This window comes from Chiloscyllium plagiosum, unplaced genomic scaffold (assembly GCF_037043375.1).
Source record: "Chiloscyllium plagiosum isolate Xiang-an unplaced genomic scaffold, Cpla_swu_hap1 HiC_scaffold_18, whole genome shotgun sequence".
In the NCBI taxonomy this organism is placed as follows: Eukaryota; Metazoa; Chordata; class Chondrichthyes; order Orectolobiformes; family Hemiscylliidae; genus Chiloscyllium; species Chiloscyllium plagiosum.
The window spans coordinates 24,803,560-24,820,978 of record NW_028270156.1 but is presented as its reverse complement, the minus strand read 5'-3'; the positions used below and the strand labels follow the sequence as shown (position 1 = coordinate 24,820,978).

General features: G+C 40.5%; 1 protein-coding gene across 3 annotated transcripts in view; it reads left to right on the top strand.

Annotated features, from left to right (window-relative positions):
- The first annotated feature begins 8,323 nt into the window (after positions 1-8,323).
- depdc7a (DEP domain containing 7, paralog a) overlaps positions 8,324-17,419 on the top strand; it is a 53,295-nt gene continuing 44,199 nt past the window's right edge. For 2 of the 3 annotated variants that reach the window (XM_087996342.1, XM_043705524.2), the window contains exon 1: positions 8,324-8,459. In XM_087996342.1, coding sequence (XP_087852468.1) covers positions 8,381-8,459 — 79 coding nt within the window. In that variant the 5' untranslated portion in view covers positions 8,324-8,380. Of the gene's footprint in view, positions 8,460-8,705; positions 8,934-17,419 lie in introns of those variants that run through there. The other variant, XM_043705525.2, reaches the window with a different exon arrangement.

Here is a 17,419-nt window from a genome sequence, read left to right as displayed (position 1 = left end):
CCAACCTCCATATACATCATATCATCCGTCATCATTTCCGCCACCTCCAAACGGACCCCACCACCAGGGATATATTTCCCTCCCTTCCCCTCCTCTATCAGCGTTCCGAAAAGACCACTCCCTCCGTGACTCCCTTGTCAGGTCTACACTCCTCACCAACCCAACCTCCAATCCCAGCACCTTTCCCTGCAACCGCAAGAAATGCAAAACTTGCGCCCACACCTCTCCCCTTTACTTCCCTCCAAGGCCCCAATGGATCCTTCCATATCCACCACAAATTCACCTGCACCTCCACACACATCATTTACTGCATCCGCTGCACCCAATGTGGCCTCTTCTATATTGGGAAGATAGGCCATCTCCTTGCGGAACGTTTCAGAGAACACCTCTGGGACACCCGGACCAACCAACCCAACCAACCCAACCACCCCGTGGCTCAACACTTCAACTCCCCCTCCCACTCCACCAAGGACATGCAGGTCCTTGGACTCCTCCATCGCCAGACCATGGCAACACGACAGCTGGAGGAAGAGCGCCTCATCTTCCGCCTAGGAACCCTCCAACCACAAGGGATGAATTCAGATTTCTCCAGTTTCCTCATTTCCCCTCCCCCCATCTTGTCTCAGTCCCAACCCTTGAACTCAGCACCGCCTTCTTGACCTGCAACCTTCTTCCTGACCTCTCCGCCCCCCACCCCCACTCTGGCCTATCACCCTCACCTTAACCTCCTTCCACCTATTGCATTTCCAACGCCCCTCCCCCAAGTCCCTCCTCCCTACCTTTTATCTTAGCCTGCTTGGCACACTCTCCTCATTCCTGAAGAACGGCTCATGCCTGAAACATCGATTCTCCTGCTCCTTTGATGCTGTCTGACCTGCTGCGTTTTTCCAGCAACACATTTTTCAGCGCTAATAACTCTTTGAGATCAATTTGATTTTCTTGTGAAAGGTAACTCAATAATTTATCTCAATTTTTGACAACTTCCTCATTGTCCAATTTGGATTGAGGAATGTCCAATTCAGTATCCTCTGAACTTGATCCTTCCTTCTGAGCTGTAATCATTAACACCTTCTCCTCTTGCTTTCCTTCCCTATCAAAATATTCACATGATACACTCTGCGATATTTCTTCCTGTCTGGAGTCCTTATCAAGTAGTTCACCTCACTCAATTTCTTCTCAATTTGATACGGTCCACTAAACCTCGCTTTTAAAAGCTCACCTGTTACTGGAAGTAATACCAATACCATATCCCCAATTGCAAAATTGTGAATTTGTGATTTCTTATCCACTTCCTGTTTCATTGCAATGCTGTGACACTTTTAAATGCTATCTAGCCAACTCTCCAGCTCTATTTAGACGTCTTCTAAAATTTGACACATAGTCCAAATGGGTGGTCTCTGAATCCTGACTTATTAATTTCTCCTTAATCAATTTTAACAGTCCTCTTACTTCATGCCCAAATATTAATTCAAATGGACTGAATTTGGTCGAATCATTCAAACGGAACTCCCTTATCCCAATCATCTGGATCATCCTGACCATGTGCCCTCAACATAGTCTTTAAAGTTTGATGCCATCTCTCTAGCACTCCCTGCTATTCCAGGTGGTATGCAGTAGATTTGAATTGCTTTAATCCCAGGTTATCCATAATCTCCTTGAATAGTTTGGTTGTAAAGTTTGATCCTGGATCTGACTGAATCTCTATTGGCAGTCTGTATCTTTAGCTCTGCTAAGCTGAAATTTAAAGTAGTTCTTCTACACCGGTTAGCTGTGATCTTGTGTAATGGGATTGCCTCTGGAAATCTAGTCAACACGTCCATTATTGTTAATAAATACTCATTCCAACTTTTTGTTTGCGGTAGGGGACCTATGCAATCAATCAAGACTGTTGTGAAAGCTTCCTCAAATGCTGAAATAGTTATTAAAGGTGCAGGTTTTATTACTGCCTGTGGTTTTCCGATTAGCTGACATGTATGACATGTCTGGCAAAATTCAACACTTCCAGGCCAGTAAAAATGTCTTTGTATTTTAGCCTGTGTTTTCCTCACCCCTAAATGACCTCCAAGTGGTAGCTCATGTGCCACTTGCAGCACCTCCTTTCTATACCCCACTGGTAAAACAATTTGACTAATTTCTGCCCATTTCTCATCTGCTTGAATGTGTGATGGTCTCCATTTCCTCATTAAGACATCATTTATTAAGTAATAACACGGAGGAATGCACTCACTTTCCTTCTCTGTAAATGCCTTTTGATACAACTGTTTTAAGTTCTCATCTTTCTGCTGTAACTCTATCAGCTTAGCATAGCTAAAGATACTTGCATGTTTACCTATTTTTCCATCTCTGTTACACTTATCTGATCAGAAAAGGTCTCAGGTAATGCTATGTCAGCTTCCTCGTCTGTGCCTTCTGATCTCTCCAGCTTCAGCTTGTGCCTCTGTGATCTTATGATCACACAATCAGGGAAAATTCTTGAATAAAGATCCTTCATTTCTTCAGTTGCCTACTTCTCCACTGGCTTTTCAACTAAGGTAGGCAGCACGCCTACTGGTGAATCAGTTATATCATTTGCAAGGAGAAACTGTATTGCTGGAACTGAGAATTTGTCCAGTACTCCTACCACAAATTCTCTACTCTTCTCTGGACTCTCTAACCTCACTTTACATAACTGAGCACTCTTTGTCTCACCATGAATTCCTGTTACCAGTACCTTTACTGGCAATAGTCCCTCGGGAGTGCATATCTCCTCATCCTTCAGCATGGGAGGATTCTGTGTCCCTTAATATTGTAACCTCCTTACCTACTGCTCCTGGCCTATGTGAATAAACTTATCCCTTGCCATGTATTTTTTTAAGCAAATCTGGCATTCCTCTTTAATCAACTTCTGATCATCTTGTACACTCTGAGGCAATTGTCTAACTTCCCTTGTGCTTTTTGTTACTAGTCCAACAAAAGTCCCAGGCTTATCTGGTTTTCCTACATCTGGCTTTCTCCGAGCCCATCAACACTGATTTTGTGTGGCCCACTTTATTACAATGAAAACATCAGAGCTTTCTAACTTCTTTGTTCCCCTCAAGTGGTAAGTTATCTTTATGATCTTCACTGAGCTCTATCTTTCCCTTTCCATGTGAGGATTTCTCTTGCCCCAATTTCTATCCCTCATGGACTGCAATTGATTCTGGAAGCCAAACCGTGTTTTATGGACCAGCTCATAATCATCAGCCACTCCAGCTGCTAACCTCGCTGTTTTAACTTTCTGCTCTTCCACATGAATTTGCACTACTTCCTCACTAAGCCTACCCTCAGTCTTTTTTCTCCAGCCTTTTAAGCTGACTTTCCTTTTTAAATGTCAGTTTTTGAAGTTCAAAAGCTCTCTCGTTTTCTTTCTCTGCTTTCTCTTTTTCCCTCTCTTCTGCTGCTCTCTCTTTTTCGCTCTGTTCTGCTGCTCCCTCTTTGTCCCCCTCTTCTGCTTTTAATTGTGACTCAAACTGTTTCATTTCTGCTGCCCTTTCCCTACCTCTCACCTCTAACTCAAACTGCTTCATTTGCACTTGAGTTCTTGCCATCTCTATAGTTTTTGATGGTTTCTCCAGCAAGTTTAAATGCTGAGCTATTGCTATAATTATCTCTCCTTTCCTTTCAGAAGCAGGCAGTTCCAATTCCAGCTTCGCTGCTAATTTCTGCAGCTTGGCCTTTTGCACCTTTTGCAAACCTTCCAAAGTCACCACATCCACTTCCAGAAGACTTCTGGTGACTGAAAGAGCCAATACCATCCCAAGCTTTGTCTGCCTACCCAACGAAACCAACACCCAAAATAAAGACACTAGCTCCTACCACTCGCTGTTTAAAATCCCGCAAAGAGCCCCCAATCTGTTATGGACTAGGCCAGACCACTCAAAACATTCTTAAGCAGGCAGCCCAGACCATAAAACTGCAATTTGTTTCAATAAGTTTACAGTGAAAATTACCTGAAGTTATCTAGGTTGACTACTAGATATTAAAACAGACAAAAATGTATTCACAAAATTACACATTGAAACGCAAAGAACAGAAATAAAGAGCTCTTACAGAACTCAGTTTATCCAAACTAGACTTAATTATGCTGTCCCAAATATAAACAACAGTTCCAATAAGCAAACTACCTTTAAACATCAGCATAAATGAAACACATGCTGACAGGTTGAAGTTGAAGGGCAGGAAGAGAGAGAGAGAAAGTTTCCACCCAGCTCACTGTTGAACTCCTCACCACTTCAGGAATGAACTAAACTGCTCAGCTAGAGAACTGACCACTCCCTTTTCATTATACAGGTCACTTTTAAAACATGACCACTTTTGCCCGATGTCTCATCTGTTTATATATAAACAAAAGGCCTCACAAATCCTTTTCACCTCTGTATCAAACTAGACTGATTGGAGCCTGGCCTAGTTGAATATCCCTCTGAAAGAGATCAAGGACAGAGCACCCTTGAGCCAAGGCATAGCTTTTAGTAAAAAAAAGGGACTAGCTTTCTGACAAAACATACCAGGTTGTGAGCCAATCATCTTATTAAGTGCTGACTGTCCTTTGTTAAAACTTGTGGATCTTAAAGACTGTTGGTCCAGGTCTAGTCTTTAGGGAATCCAATGACAAAAGAAAAGTGATTTCCTTTGCTTCTCACAGGGTGGAGAGTCATGGGAGAGTGTTGTCAGGGTGTCTGAGACAAGGGTAGGAGTTGACTTTCAGAGAGAATCTGGTTACTCCTCATCCATGCTTCCAATTGCCCTCCTGAATGAGGCAAGTAAAGGGTTCCCCCTAACCCAGCAGACAAGTGACCCAGTCAGCCAGTTCTCTCTCTGCTGGGAAGGTGGATAATCAGGGAAGAGAGAAATGAATCCCTTACGTGGTGGTTACATGACCAGACCACTAAAGGACTTTGTTTGCTAGTGAGTCAAGAAAATCTGTAATGGACTACCCTGCCTTGTACCTAATTCACAGGGGAGAAGTGTCGAGTATCTCTCTAGGACCAACTATTTCCCACCTTTCTCACCATCTCCACAGAGGGGAAAATTCTGCTCTTAGAATCTATTGACACTGAATCCAATCCAGTTCTCAGATGACATTCTTTTGAGGTACACATTGGCCTTGACTGTCTGGGAATCTTAAGAGTAGTAGAAATGTAACCCCATTTTAAGAATGTTTTGCACAACTGATTTATATTGTAACAGTGGTATTTGTGACTTTTGTCAATCAGTTGGGCCTTTTCTACACTGCATTCTAAGACCCAGTGCTGCTTATTTTACATATGGCCCCAACAAACAAAAGAACAGCTCACGTGAAGTTATTGTATTTACAGCAGTAATGTGTGGGGTTGATTTCAGCCCGTACATGTAGAAACCACCCAGTTACCAGTGTAACATTTCTGGAGTTTCAGTATAATTTTATGTCTTTCTTTCAATAAGACACCTTGCCAAATGCACACCATCTTGGCACACCCAAGCTTTAGAAGCAAGCAACTGGAATGCTTTCCACAACAGTTTGCATATTAACAGAATAAAACGATTGCAGAGGAGAACAATTCACTTGTTAGTAATTAAGCCCTGTCGGTGAAGATGTATTTCTGCTTGATTAATGCTTCTTTTAAAATTCTTGCATGAAATTTGGACATAAATAATCTTCAGCAATTGTGTAGCGTAAATGGATGACATATTACATCGACACATTTCTCATTATCCACTTTGCCTGTGACATCTTCAAATAACTCAAGTTCATTAGTGAAACATTAGTGAAATAGTCAAAACAATTTGGTCTCTGTAATATCTGAATATGAAGAATACACCATAAGTTTGCTCAGATATATATAATTTGATTTTAATTTGTCACTTGAGCTGTAAATTGACATTGAAGTTTTGAAAGGAAGGCATTCATGAAATCACACTATAGGAAGGATGTAAACACATCAAAGAGAGTATAGAAACAATTTACAAGAATGGTTCCAGAGATGAGGATAAATTGAAGAAGTTGGGAGTATTGTCTTTATTGAGAAGGAGGATGATAAGAGGAATTCTGAGAAGAGATCAGATTATAGTTTTCAAAATCATGAGGGGACTAGATAGAGTGGATAGAGAGAACCCTTTCCTTCTTATAAAAGGATCAAGAATGAGAGGGTATAGATTTAAAGTGATTTTCAAAGGAGCAAATGTGAAGTGATTAAAAAAAAACATTTTTCACACTGAGTATTTAAGGCATGGAATTCATCAATTGAAGGTCAATTCAATTGAGATATTTAAGTGGGCATTGGACAATTATTTGGATCAAAATAACATGCAAGATATGGGGAAAAAGCAGGAAATTGGCATTAGGTAATAATGCTTGTTTGAAGAACTGGTGCAAATATGATGGGAAAATTGACCTCCTTCTGTGAGTCACTTCTGATTCTCTACTTTGTCTCTCCGTGGATGCTGTTGAGGTTTTCCTGCAGTTTCTGTGTTTATTTTTAATTATTGTTTTATTTAAATGAATTCCTCTTCTTGGGCAAAGGGCACCTGTACACTGCCTTTATTATTCCTAGGAGTAACTCTTACAATGTTGGCCGCACAATTCATCTAAAATTCTGCTGCCCATCTTCTAATTCTCACCAAGTCTCATTCTTCTTCACGTATTGCTGGCTAAATGCTTCAAATTCATCCTTGATTTTAATTTGTATCCCTGCACCAGTCTGTAATCCTCTGAACCCCTAATGTCCTTTGATCTAACATTGGTAGTTGTTTTACCAGCTAAGTCGACCCCAATCTCTGGAACTCCCTCCTCAAACCTCATTGCCTTTCTCCTCATTTAAAGTGCTCCTTAAAACCTCCAGTCCCATTATGGCTCAGTGTCAGATTACATTTGATAATGCTAATATGATATGCTTTAGAGTTACTGCCCTACATAAATGCATACTGTTAATATTTGAAAGGAAAATTAGTCACCTTTACATTATTTTCGCTATGTTTTAGCCTAATGAAGTGCTTTTTAAACATAATCAATATTAAGTTGTAGGAAATGAAGCAAGTAGCAATGATCAGACAGACAATCATGACTTTGGCTAGAGTATCAAAGATAACACCCCAACTCTTCAACATATTGCCATGAGAGCTTTTGCACCAATTCCTTTGAATAACACATCTGAAAGACCATCAGAGCAGCACTTTTCAGTTCAACAATGAAATATCAGCCTTCGTTTTAATATCTAGAGTGGGTCTTGAACTGATTCTGAATGAATCAGAATGGGAAACACACCAGTAAACCCTTCTTCAAAGATTAGATGGGGAAATCAGCAAAGGAGGACAAAATCTGATCACAGAGATTTGAAATGAACTGGTGAGAATTGATAATCAGAGCCTGGTGCCCCTGAGCAATGCCAAAACGCTAGGTAATCATCCACACAAACTATTAAAATCAGTGCGTCAGCAATTTTCTTTCTTTCAATGGGACAAGCTGCCAGAGGAAACAGTCACAGCTCAGTCACTTGAAATTACCAAGGATCAGCCACTGTTTATTTTCATGAATATATTTGCTATCGGGATTACCATCTCAGCAAAGCCTCACAGTTTAACTAGCCCTATGTTGCTGGGATAGATAGAAGTGGGACTGAGACAAGGTTGTCAAAGTGGTTAGTGGGATGATTTGGAGATGCTGGTGTTGGACTGGGGTGTACAAAGTTAAAAATCACACAACACTAGGTTATAGTCCAACAGGTTTATTTGGAAGCACTAGCTTTCTGAGCGCTGTTCCTTCACCATGTGGTGAGCTGCGCTCTGAAAGCTAGTGCTTTCAAATAAACCTGTTGGACTATAACTTGATGTTGTGTGATTTTTAAATTAGTGGGCTGACTAGAGTAGATAATGTTGCAGTTTGAAAACGAAACAAAGGAATAAGAAGGCATAGGTTTAAAGTGATGTGCAAAAAAGCAAGGATGATGGGAGGTAAAAGCTTTATCATAGCCCAGTGGTTACTATGTGGAAATGTGCCGGAGGCAAGTTCAAGATGATTATTTAGTGAGAAATGCTAGGGATAAGAGGAAGGAGATTGGCACTGGATGATAGAACAAGTGCAGGCAGAATGGGCCGAACGACCTCCCTCTGGACTGGAATGATTCTGTGATTATTGCCACACCTTAAGAAGCAGCAGTTTAACCCACTTTTGACTCACAGTTCAGCGAGCTTACTCTCAGCCATGATTGGATTCCAATGATACCTCCAAATCCCATGTTTAATGACTTCATTCAGAACGGCGGGGGGTTGGCACGTGCCTCTGCTCATTACTTTTGCAGAGTGGAGGCCGGCTCCAATCAGTAGAGGCCAACCCTGAGGTTATATTGAGGAAGGAATGAGGGTTGTTTAGTTCCCACCTCCTTGGATAATGGCAACAGTACAGGAGAGAGCGCGGCTGATGAGTTTGACCCTGAACCCGGCAGCTCTGAGTCCGGCGCGCAGGGCAGGTATGACTCACGTTGTCATTGAAACTGCTTCCCTCAGCTAAAAGCAAAGTTTCTCGCAAGCTGTTGACTTTCTGTGATTACGTACCTACATGCCCTCTCTCCCATATCGTGCAATGTAAGCATTGTTCCCTAAATTTAGCAACGCAGTCAAGCAAAGTTAATGTTTAAATACAAAGGGGAGTGCGCAGGAATTTCTCGTACAATCCACTCCAGTCCATAAAGTTGTCTTCATAAACATATGACCTGACTTTCTCCCCCCCAAACTCAGCTGCCTTCATCTTGTACCCCCACCCCCACTTGTTGGTCGACGCCTTTTAGATTTGCATCAGCCTCCATCCACATTCCCGGAGCAGGGATTAACTGAAGCAGCACGCCAAGTGCAGCCTGGAAATCTCCCAATTTCTGCTGTGTCGGTTTCTCCGCCCCACCGTTTACTCTTTTAACAATGCCAGTACGGCAGAATGGCTCGTCCGGGTAAGTGGGGCTGTTTTTGGGGTCGCGGTCCGCTAACTGCCGAGAGTTGGGGTGGCAGAGGCTGATTGCAGACCACTGGAGGCCAGCGTAGGAACCGGGGGACTTCAGCGAGCTACCATCTGGGTGGGCTATTTTGCTTTATTTCTGACTCCTCAATCTGCCTGACTGGAAACAGGCTCTGGCTAATGGTCTGAAGAAATGAGGCGTTAATGTGAGCGAACTGCATCGTCTTTGGGGGGGGGAGAGGAGAATTTCCAGTAGCCACATTTGCGTAGCGCCTTTGTAGATACTTACTTCAATAGCTTTCAATTCCTGAAATCGAATTGAACGATTTAGTTTTCTCAGAACTTTGTGTCACGGTGTTGTAAACATCTTGCCTGAAAGTATTCTATAGTGTAAAGATCATTCTAGGGATGAGGTTACTAGTTTCGTACCATCTGGATCAATTGAGCAATTTTTTAAAAACCAAGATGTTGTGTGGGGGTGATTAGAAAAGGGGAGTGGAGGGACCAAACTAATTAAACCCAGAGATAGTGAACTGCATTGGCTCCCAACTTTCTTTGATAAAAGAAAATCGAGTGAGTGAGTTTGATATGGATTAGATCAATGGATTTCTGGAGAAAAGCTGTACTTGGGCTTAGTCAGAATAGGAAGTTAAAAATCACACCAGGTTATAGCCCAACAGGAAGCACTCTACGCTGTGTTGAATTTGAGTAGTTCATCTTTTACATAGCTTAAAATTAAATGTGATGGGCTGACTGTTTGACTTCGGTTTCAGTTGCCTTGTATTAGTTATTTGGGGTTGCTGATTACACCATTAGATCACGTGGGTCGAAAACCCTCGGCGTTTGTGCTCACTTTCAGTTGTGGTGCAGTCCAACGTGTCTCTGTCCTAACCAGTTGTGAATGCATTTATCTCCAGAGCTGGAAATGTGTTGCTGGAAAAGCGCAGCAGGTCAGGCAGCATCCAGGGAACAGGAGAATCGACGTTTCGGGCATAAGCCCTTCTTCAGGAAGGGCTTATGCCCGAAACGTCGATTCTCCTGTTCCCTGGATGCTGCCTGACCTGTGCTTTTCCAGCAACACATTTCCAGCTCTGATCTCCAGCATCTGCAGACTTCACTATCTCCAGAGTGCACAACTCAGCCATACTAAACTTGATTTGGAGATGCCGGTGTTGGACTGGGGTGTACAAAGTTGAAAATCACAACACCAGATTATAGTCCAACAGGTTTAATTGGAAACACTAGTTTACGGAGCGTCGCTCCTTCATGTGGTAGTGAAGGAGTGACTCTCCGAAAGCTAGTGCTTCCAATTAAACCTGTTAGACTATAACCTGGTGTTGTGATTTTTAATTTTACACTAGAACTTGGTCGTCTAACTGTTGGTAGTTAATTTGCTTTGTTATCATTGTTTTCAGATTGTAAGAAAGCAAATTTAGATTAGATTCTCTACAGTTTGGAGACAAGCCCCTCGGCCCAACAAGTCCACACGCTCCTCTGAAGAGAAACCCACCCAGACCCATTCCCCTACCCTATATTTACCCCTTACTAATGTGGGTGTAATTTAGCATGGCCAATTCACCTGACCTGCACATCTTTGGATTGTGGGAGGAAATCCACGCAGACACTGGGAGAATGTGCAAACTCCACACAGACAGGTGGGAATCAAACCCAGGTCCCTGTGAGGCCACCGTGCTCTTAACATCGAACTTTAGCTATGATGTTGAGGCTCCAGCGTGGATTTACTTAGTACAATAGCATACCTGGTTTGAAGCTCCATGTTTTTTATGCTTTTGGTTTGTGATGAAGCTTCATGATTAGTTTTGAAGCATTGGTTCTGAAGTGATTTTATATTTCTCTTAAATAGGTTTTAGCTTTATTTGATTTCTAAATGGTGTAAGATTCTGGAAATTTGTTTGCATGTCCTTAAATGAAATTTTTGAAGCTTTGAACTTAATACCTCATTTAGTAATGAGGACACAAAAAATAGTGCTACCTAGCAATGGCTATTCATTTATCTGTGCCCCTTGTGATTTTATAAACCTCCAAGGTCACCCCTTGACCTCCCTATGCTCCATAGTCAGATATACAGCATGGAAACAGACACTTCGGTCCAACTGGTCCATGCCAACCAGATATCCCCACCCAATCTCGTCCCACTTGCCAGCACCTGGTCCATATTTCTTTAAACCCTTCCTATTCATATACCCATCCAGATGCCTTTTAATGTTGCAATTGTACCAGCTTCCACCACTTCCTCTAGCAGCTCATTCCATACACATACCAGCCTCTGAAAGAATTGCCCCTCGGTCTCTTTGATCTTCCCCCTCACCCTAAACCTCCAGTAAAGAAAGTCCCAGCCTCTCCTCAACTCTCTCCAGTCCCAGCAATTTCCTTTTCTGAACCCTCTCCAATTTAATATCTTTCCAATAGCAGGGTGACCAGAACTGTACACAATGCTCCAAATATGGTGTCACATCCTGTAGAACCACATGACATCCCAACTCCATACTCAATGGTCTCAGCAATGGGGGCAAGTGTACCACCCTGTCTATCTGTGACACAACTGTCAAAGAATTATGTAGTTGAACTCATGTCTTTGTTCAACAACATTACTTAGAACCCTACCATTAACCAAGTTCTGCTCTTAATCATTTTATCAAAATGCAGTACTGTGCATTTTGTCCAAATGAAAATCCATCTGCCACTCCTCAGCGCACTGGCCCAATTGAACAAGTTGTTTTGCATTCTTAGATAACCATCTTCACTGTCCACTACACCACCAATTTTGGTGTCACCTGCAAACTTGCTAATTATGCCTGCTAAATTCTCAACTGAAGTTTGTTAAATGACAGACAATAGTGGACCCAGGACTAATCCCTGTGCAACACTAGTCACAATTTTCCATCAGCACTCCCTTCTGTCTCCTACCATCAAGCCAATTTTGTATCCAATTGGCAAGCTCTCCCTGAATCAACACTTATTTTAAAATTGTTTCAACTCGTTCTGGTGTAGTATAACTCACTTTATCCTTATGTAAAAGTTTTATTTCAAAAAATGTTAACAGCCTCTTTTGAGTGTTTAGTGACTAACCACCATGAATAAATTGTGGAAACAAAACTTGTTGCTAATCAGGCCAGAGATCACTAAGGTGTGAATAAAAAATATTTTTAAAGTTCTTGCACCATTTTGTCTATGGACAAAAATAGATGCAAACTAGAAAAGGCAAATTAAATAACAATTTAGATTATGCTTGACACTAACAGTTCATGTGTCAACTATTGCCATTTTAATGAGTATGAATTAAGTGGAGGAAGAAATGTGAACATTGTACATGCATGAATTATAATTAGTTTCTTCTGTCCTGTCATAGTTTCACATGGCCTTTTATGAACGTATGTAACTACACATGCAGAATTCACCTGGTTTGGAGTTTGACCATAACATCTAGTAATAATTGTAACCTGGCTAGCATTTCTCCATGAATACTGGGTTTTTTCCTTCATCCTACTTTGGGGACTGATTTTATCTGTTTAGCTGTGTTGCATCTTTTACCAAAGCAATTTTTATTGGTCCATGCATTAGTAAAAGTCCACTGGTTGCTTGTTCTACTGAATAGATTCTCCCCTTCAAAGATAAATCCATCTCACACAGAATTAATGTTATGTCTTGCACAAAGTGTACCTGGTACTATTGTCATCCCATGACTGGGAAAAGTACTGACATGCCTGTTGGAAAATGATGATCATGCCTCTTATTGTCAATATTGTGGTTTTATGGGTTGCAAAGTTTAATCTCTCTCATTCCATTCAAAACCTAATTGAAATAGGCCAGTTAATCTGGTTAGCTAACTGTTACCATTCTCTGACCTATGTATAGAATCTGATCTCAAGTGATAAATATGAAAATTGAAATAATTGCTTTTTGGTACCACCCACAAACTCTTATCACCAGTTTTATGCTTCTCTCTAGCAACTGTCTGAGGCTATTTCAGATTTTGATTTTAGTCTGTCATGAGTTTGATTCCATATTTGCTCCTGCACTAAAATGAGTCAAAAACAGGCCAGACATCACTCTAATCCACCCTTGTCTTGGGTCATCTGCTGAAATACTGATTGTCTTGTCACATCCAGACCGGACTGTTTTAATATTCCTAATCAGCCCCTCTCATTTAATCCTTAAACTTGCTCATCCAAAAATGCATTTTTAACTTGAAGCAGATGTCATTTTGTCCACAATACCTGTTTAAGCTACATCTTGGTTAGTCAATAACCTTGACTTTTCACAAAATTCTCAGTCTGGTCTTTCAAGTTCGTCCACATCTTTGCCTCTCCTAGCTCTAATATTCTCCAGCCCCATAACCCTTTGACCTGTGTCTATCCAATTCTGGCCTCTTGCATCCTGATTTTAAGATTAGTCCTTAAAGCTGGCATTCCTTGCACTGCTCTGTTTATCCTTTGCCTTTGAGATCCCCTTGGACAAAGCATTTGCCACTTGGGCAAAGCATTTGACCTAATATCCCTTATTGGGTGGCTTGTTATAATGTTAATTTGAATATTATACCTTCAAGCACTTTTATTTCTTTACAGATGCCATGCAAGTTGGTCATTATTTGCATATTGTTTTGCATGGATGTCATAGCTTTTAAGTTCCTGTAACCTTGTTTGTGATATTCGCAGTATCCTGGAACACTAGTGAATGGTGTTGCCAAATACTTTAATCCCAGTTTAATGACCTTCTCTCTTCACGGAGAGAGGCTGCAATTGCTGTTTGGCATAGAAATTAGTAAGCCTCAGCCATGCAGTTTTTAAATTTTTCATTAAGGGAAAAAGGGTTCTGAATCAGACTTTTCAGTATTTTACTTGCAAAGTCAATAGATGTTCCTTCGTGCAGACAGTCTTTCCACTTGTGAACCATTGTGAAGTAAAGAATGCCATAGATTTTTGAGGAGGAGCTGATGTTGGATTAGGGTGAATAAAGCCGAAAATCACTACACAAGGTTATGGTCCAATAGGTTTATTTGGAAGCACAAGCTTTGGAGTGCTGCGCCTTCAGGACTATAAGACAACTTATAGCAAATATATAGCTGTCTTATGGTCCTGCTCCACAATTACCTGAAGGAGCAGCCCTCCAAAAGCTAGTGCTTCTGACTAAACCTGGAGTTGTGCTTTTTAACAGATTTTTGGATATTCTTGTTAGATTTGGAGGAGAACTTAATTCTACCTTATTATACAAGATTGGTTGTAGTTTGGAAGCTACTTGTATTGACGGTTAACTTGGCTGTAAATTAGCATAACAATGTTAACTTACTAACATTGGTAATGAAATTTGGGTATGCAATAAGTAAATATCGTCCTGTCTTTTAGTCACTCCCATTTGTGGTTAGTGTCTGAAGAACTTGGCTTTTGCTGTCCTATATTTCCTTGTGGATGATGGAACCCAGGGTTGTCATTACATTCCTGGTGATCAGGATTAGATACTTGTTTTGAGCAGTCACTTTTCCCCAAAACTCTCAAGGATAAGCCAGGCAATTAGACTAGTTGGATTGATTTGGGTGACCACTTTACAGACAAGCAGGGATAACTAATGTTTAGAAAGATATGAACTAATGACTTTAAAAATTAACTGTGAAAAAGCATGAGTTTGACATTTTATGAACTTCTAGTTGTGCTCTGAGGCACCAGATGGCTTAATGTGGCTGATGTGTGGTTGCTTTCTTACTTTTAGAATTTCAAAAAGGGTTGGGCAAAGTCCTAAGTAAAATATTTAAGAACAACTGAAATAAAAGAATTGGTTAAGAGTGACAGTGGTTGTTTCTCAGGCAGGAGAAAGTTGAGTGGTATCCCTCCGAATTAGAGCCTTTCCTTTTCATAAATGCTAATTAGACCAAAATGTGCACTTGTGCTCCTGTGCTCTTTCAAAGCTTGAAGTTGACAGAATTGGACTTCTGGTAGATGTGTGAAATGGGTAAGACGTGTGGCAATTGAAATTGTAAACACTTGAAAATTTATTTAAACTTAATGATTTTGAGGAAGAATAGAATGTAACTAAAAGGGCAACATTTTCTAAGGATATGCATAAACATACAAAAGGGAGGGTGTACACAAATCTTCTCGTCAAGGTGAGATGGTAAGTTTAGAAGGCAGTTCGTTCAAGTTAGAAAGCAGAAGCCAGGGAAATTTGCTGAACGCCTGAAAAGGTTGGAATATGTCTGTTGGGATGACATGTTGGCACTACAGTTAGAGCTGCCTCAACATCAGGGACCTGGGTTTGTTTCCAGCCTTGAGTGACTGTTGAATTTGCATATTCTTCCCCATAGTCCAAAGATGTACAGGTTTGGTCTGGTCATCCTAAATTGCACCAGTTTCCAAGGATGTGTAGGCTGGGTGGATTAGCCACAGGAAACATGGGATGCAGGTGTAGGGTGGGTTTCAGTGGTATGGTCTTCAGAGAGTTGGTGCACACCTGATGGGCTGAACAGCCTGTATCTGTACTGTGGGATTCTGATTTTCATATGAACATGAATTAACAGGAATAAACTATTGTCATCTCATACCTATTCGGCAATTCAAGATGGCTGATCTGATTGTGGTCTGAATTTCACACTCTTGCCTACTCGACCTTTCTGGGAACCATCAAGAATCTTTGTGCCTTAAATATTGATTTTCATGACAATCCGCTGCATTCTTGATAAGCATTCCACAGGTTCTCAACCCTCTGGAAAATGGCGATACAACAACCTGGGAACAATGGAATTTCCAGGCTTGAGGGTGAAAAGACTTGCAAAATAGTGGCAGCTGGGAGAAAAGAATGATGTGTTCAGAGGTGGGAGAAGCTGGGGTTGCACTCCATTTGAGATGGTTAAGGAGAAATGTTTGGATGATAACATGAATAGTTTTGAGTATATAAGGGAGAAACTCTTATCAGTGGTAATTTAGTCATCTTCAAATTTTGCTGATTATTACACTATATGGACCAGACCAAACTCCCTCATACATTAAAATAGTTGAGTTTCTAGTTTTAAAAGGCAAGTATAGTGATGTTCCAGACAAATTTGAAACTCAAACTACCAGGCTTGAAGAACCCATTTTATAGTTAAAATACAAAGAATTGATCAAACTTTAAATCTTTTGAAAATTGCAACAGAATAATAAATTTAACTATTGGAACAGTTGCTGTTTAATATAACATCCTGTAGCAAACCCTTGGCAAAGGCAAATCCAATAGTGTCTAGTATGCAATTTTAGCAGCAGGAAGAGAATTGAGCTTTTAGGCTATAACAGGAGTAACAGCTTTCCTCCACCTTCAAGACCTCAGCAACAAAGTTAAAACTAAAGTCCTGGTTCTGTAGGAGGTTGATCCCATCCCTTGATGCTGCTTCTATTCCACTGTTTTTAAAAAAAAACACCAAGGCACTTTGAGCTGTTTACTTTGTTAGCCTGGAGCAGGTCATTCAACCTCTGATTCAATCCCTTCCTTTTTGAAGAAAAGGACAAAATACACTGCTTAAAGTCACAGTATTTTCATAATTGCAATGAAGATTTTATGTGGTGAGTTATGTCCTGGAATGTACTGTTTGCACAGGTGGTGGGAGCTGATTCAGGCATAACTTTCAAATTTTAGGTTAATTTGAAATGAGCAGGTGATGTGGTTCTAATTAGACCACTCATTTCAGAAAGTTGATACTCAAAATTGATCAAATGTTCTCCAGAGATAAGCAGTTATGTCTAGAATATAAAATGAAACAATGGATTGACTTGTGTAGATGAACACATCTTGCTCACAGCAGAACCCCTCTATAGAAGTTTGGATTATTTTTCTGGGGTTTCTGTTGTCAAAGTCTAAGGTTTTTTTGCTTTCTATTTTCATGTAGAACAGTATTAAGGACAGGTTTTTAAATTGTTAAAATCCCTTGTCAAATTTAATTATCTTGTGGACTGCAGTGGTTCAAGAAGGCAACTCGCCACCACCTTAAGGGCAACTACAGTTGGGTGATCAATGCTGCCCAGCCAGCAACACCATCCCATTAAAAAATGGTCAAGCTAACACTATTTACTCTCTGGTAAATTCTGTTAATTGTATTCCATATTTATGTGAATATACTTTAAACATCTGTTTTGAAGTGGTTTAAAATACCTTGTTTTTTTTCTACTTGTGAAAATGGTAAAATATCATTTTTACCATTCAGCTTCACAATCAAAATTTAATTCAGGGCTAAAGGAATTCTTTAGGCTTGTACCTCTGAGCTAATCACCAAATCCCACTTGGCTTTTCTGTAACTTTTAAAATCTTCCAGATATCTATCCACTTCAGAAAATAATTATTTGGCTTCCAAAACTAAAATCTAAATAACTAAGTCTCTGGTTTTAAAATCTGTTCAACAATTACTGATTTAAATGTTATGCTTTGTAGTAATTTGATTCATCTGCTACTAAAGTTTTCCTGATTTTCTTTTTTAATTGCTGCTCTGTTAAATTCTTCACC